This window comes from Acyrthosiphon pisum, chromosome A1, assembly GCF_005508785.2.
Source record: "Acyrthosiphon pisum isolate AL4f chromosome A1, pea_aphid_22Mar2018_4r6ur, whole genome shotgun sequence".
Lineage (NCBI taxonomy): Eukaryota > Metazoa > Arthropoda > Insecta > Hemiptera > Aphididae > Acyrthosiphon > Acyrthosiphon pisum.
Window position 1 is genome coordinate 65,237,618 of NC_042494.1, and position 4,119 is coordinate 65,241,736.

At 37.9% G+C, this 4,119-nt stretch overlaps 1 protein-coding gene across 12 annotated transcripts in view; it reads left to right on the forward strand.

Annotated features, from left to right (window-relative positions):
* LOC100574987 (rho GTPase-activating protein 21) overlaps window positions 1-4,119 on the forward strand; it is a 74,255-nt gene that overhangs the window by 49,447 nt on the left and 20,689 nt on the right. For all 12 annotated transcript variants that reach the window (XM_029487389.1, XM_016808286.2, XM_016808279.2 and 9 more), the window contains exons 4-5: window positions 343-606; window positions 1,289-2,372. In XM_029487389.1, the coding sequence (XP_029343249.1) occupies window positions 343-606; window positions 1,289-2,372 (1,348 nt within the window). The remainder of the gene's footprint in view (window positions 1-342; window positions 607-1,288; window positions 2,373-4,119) is intronic.

Consider the following 4,119-nt stretch of genomic DNA (forward strand, 5'->3'; position numbering starts at 1 on the left):
ATGTTGTCATTCAAAAAAGTAAAAAACTTAAAAAATTATAAGGATAAAAAATATTCAAAAATATAATTTTTTAAGATAAACGTTGTTTTATAAGCGACTAGAAACTATGTAAAAAAATATTTTCAAAAAAATTTATACTTTTTGAAATAATGAGTGTTCTATGATAAAAGAATCACCCAGTATATATATATATATATATATATATATATACCTACAGTAATTCCACATTTATATATTATATAAAAACGAATTGACTATTGTTAATAATGTTGGGCATTTTAACTTTATGCAATGTTACATTTTTTATTTTTCGTCACTAATAATGTATTATGTTGACTACAGGTGTTGGCCAGAGACGAACGGTTGGGCTTGCGACAGGGCGCTGGCGCCTATTCTGACGAACCTATGGACACAATATTTGTGAAACACGTCAGGGAATTTGGTCCGGCTAGCGTAGCGGGTCTCAGTACTGGCGACCGCATAATCAGCGTCAACGGTGAAACGGTGGCCGGTAAGTCGTACGCACACGTCGTGCAGGTCATCCAGCAAACGCAATGCCATCTCTATTTGCTCGTGGTGCCCATGGAAAATGACATTCTACAGTTGGTGAGTATATAATATATGTATAGTATAATAACTGTCTACTGTTGCCTACTCATATATTATTATTCTAGCATATTATATACACGTTGTTATGACTCACGCACGATTCGCTAATTTAATTATTCTATGTACGAGAAAAGGTGTAAGAATAATACGTAATAAATAAGAGTTACTTTAGCGTATAGCGTGAATAATATCGTGTGGTCTATACTGCAGCCAACTATAAATATTATATTTATTATTGTGTTTTTTAGACCTTGCTAGTTACTATATATCGTTACATTGTCGACTTTCATCCGCTGCAGAACTGTAAAATTATAGTCGCGTGCTACAACCTATTATATAAAAAAAGTTTTGTAGGTACCTACATTTTTTCTTCCACATAATATTGTTCCATATGAAATAATTTTCATGGCAACCAAAACATAAATGAAAAATTATTTTAACTCAATTATTCAAAAAACAAATTTATATTTTTTTCTTCCATTCATATTTTATTTTTAAATATTTTGAGTTATACAGATAGTAAATTTCATATTTCAAATTAGGTCGATGGTGAAGTCTCTAAGGGGGGAGGGTATTGAGCCAAGTGATTAGGGGACCGATCCCCGTAATATATTTAGAATATGATTAGATATTTGATGTATTATATTTTAATAACCGTGCATTTGGCGTGTGTACGCAGTATTTCAGCGAGACAGCTCACAATCCCGAAACGAACCAGAGGCCTGGCCGTCTGAAAGCGGCTATGACATCTGGTAGTGAATTGCGTTTCCATCATCACCGTGGTCGCGATTCCAGTCCCATCTACCAGACCATCTGGGATCACCCCCAACACCGTAGCGCCGTCAGTGGCATTGGCAGTGCCAGTGTCAGTGTCAGTGGTGCGAAACCGACGTCAGCCGCAGCTAGATTAGTGTCACCCCACCGCACGCCCGGCGTCCGGCGGTCGTCCGTCACCGATACGAACGGCAGTGGTGGCGGCTACCCTCACCATCGGAACAAGCCGGCGGCGGCACAGTCCAACAATCTGAACGCCCGGCACAGCATGGACATAGGGGTGGCGTGCCGCGACGCACTGCAACTGCAAGTGGCGGCCGACAACTCAGCAGCCCATTACCGTCTCCAACGTCACCTGCAGTACGGTGGTGCGTCGCAGCCACCGCCGCCCGTCGATCCCGTCATCATGTCCCGGATAAAAAAAAGCCTTGAACAGAAGGAAGAGTTCCTTCGTCGTCCCGTGGTTCAGCAACAACAGCAGCAGCAACCAGCCAAGGAGTTCTACGCCAGGCCACAAAAACTTTTGCCACCCATGTGGCCGCCCTCGCTTTCATCGTCGTCGGTCAACCAGACCCAACAATTTCCGGAGTGCAGCACTGCAGCGGTGGCAACGTCATCCGCTCAGCCGCCACCAGCCGCGTCCAAGCCTAAAGGCAAACAGTTTGTGAACACTTTGGGAAAAATACACGAGGACGGCAGTGCTGGTAAGTCACCTGCAACGGCTGTTGAGACGGCCGACCACCATCACCCGAAACAGGCAGGCATACCGCAAGTGGTTTCCATGAGAGCCAAACAGTTTGAGAGTGGCAAAATCGATGACAAGACAGATTTCTACAAGAGTGAGTTGGCCCGACTAACGTCTAAACACAATGTTCCTAATGTGGCTGTGAGAAAAATGGAATACGAACAAAAACTTTACACCGATAAAAAACAACCCATCGCCGCGGATCAACAAGAGATTACTGACGATTCGATTACTAGCTACAGTAGTGAGTACAGTGAAAAATAATAATAAGTATTAATTAATATTTAATGTTTCCAACTAACGTGGATCGTTTTGTTGGTGCTAAAATATCCGGTAATAGTAAACTCCCGGGTCAACAGTATAGGTTTGCTTACCTGAAGGAAATTTCATTGTCAACTCTCCCAAGTAATTTTGTTTAATTAGATAAATTATATAAGCATTAAAGAGAATAAGGGCCGTTCTTACAATGTCCGGTAAAGTGTCTGTTAACGCTAACCAGATGATAACAGATTTTATTACCAGCAGAATACCGCCGGTTAAGTGTCGGTTAACTTGAACCGGAGGTAGTAAGAACCAGCCTAAGTTGTTTTATTCATATAAATTATATACGAATATTATTATATTTTTTTATATTTTTATTAATATTTTACGACATTTTATACTACACCTTTTTCATACTTATTTTTATATTTTACATACAATTGTATAGGGGCGTCTATTGTAAAATGTACCTTTTTTGAAACTGATGAGTTTACGTTACTATATAAGTAGAAAAGATGTTGACCCAGGCAGTGGCGTATTTAGGAATTTTGATAAGGGAGGGGGGGATGAAATATATAATAATAGGTACACTCAATAAATACTAATATAAAATACATTTTTAAAAGCCCCTAACTTGTTGAGATTGGTGTGGATCAAGGTGAAATAAGAATTAACACAAATTGTTTAGTACCTAATAGCGTTTATTATAAATTCATATTAACGAAAATCCCGTGTTTAATACGATAAACAAAAAAAATTGCTTTATAATACAAACAAAATCCCGTTTTCTATTTTTTTGGATGCTCAGTTCATCGATAACCTTATATGGCATGATTATTGTATTGATCGGTCATCGGTCACGTGCAAATAAAGCCAACACATTAAAGGACCTTATTACAATATAGTTAAACTAATGTTAAACCGCGGAATTCGACTGGTAAAATCAGTTGGTTAAGCGTAACCGAGGCAGGGACTGGAACTTTGATGATTTTTACGGTTCCGGTTCCTATTCGGTTCCTAGTAAAACTAAAATTTTGGTTTCGATTCCCAGAAAAACTAACATTTAGGTTTAGGTTTTTTTTCGATTTTTAAAAAATAAAAAAATTGTTACCTGATTTGGTATTTTACTTATGTAAAAAAATGTGTCAAGGAAAAGTATCGGTTCCGGTAAGGCTCTGGTTTTTAAATTAATTTAAAAAAGGGTTTCGGTTAGGTTCCAGTCCCTGAACCAGGTACTGGAACCAAACCTAAAAGAACCGGTTCTGGAACCGGAACCTTTAAAATATTAAGAACCGGAACCTTTAAAATATTAAGAACCGCAACGGGAACCGAAACCTTTATTTTAATATAATAAAGTACCGGAACCGAACCGGAATTTTTAAATTAAAAAGATACTTTAAGGTTCGAAAATAAAATTATTTTATTTATCATATTTAAAGTAATTACGGTTTTGTGTATAACTTATGAATATATGGTATATTATGAGTTTTCTAATATTTCTCATACCTCAATTAACCTAACCAATTATACCCACATTCTGGATGACTATTTGAAATTATTATACTTTTTGGTACCTAAATTATTTGGAACCGGTACCTTTATCTTTTTTCATAAAAGAACCAGAACCGAACCGGAATCGTTACTTTATTTTTGGAGAACGGGTACCGGAACCGATACCGATAAATTCAAAAGGTTCCAGTCTCTGCCCTGAACCGAGGTTAAACTATGAT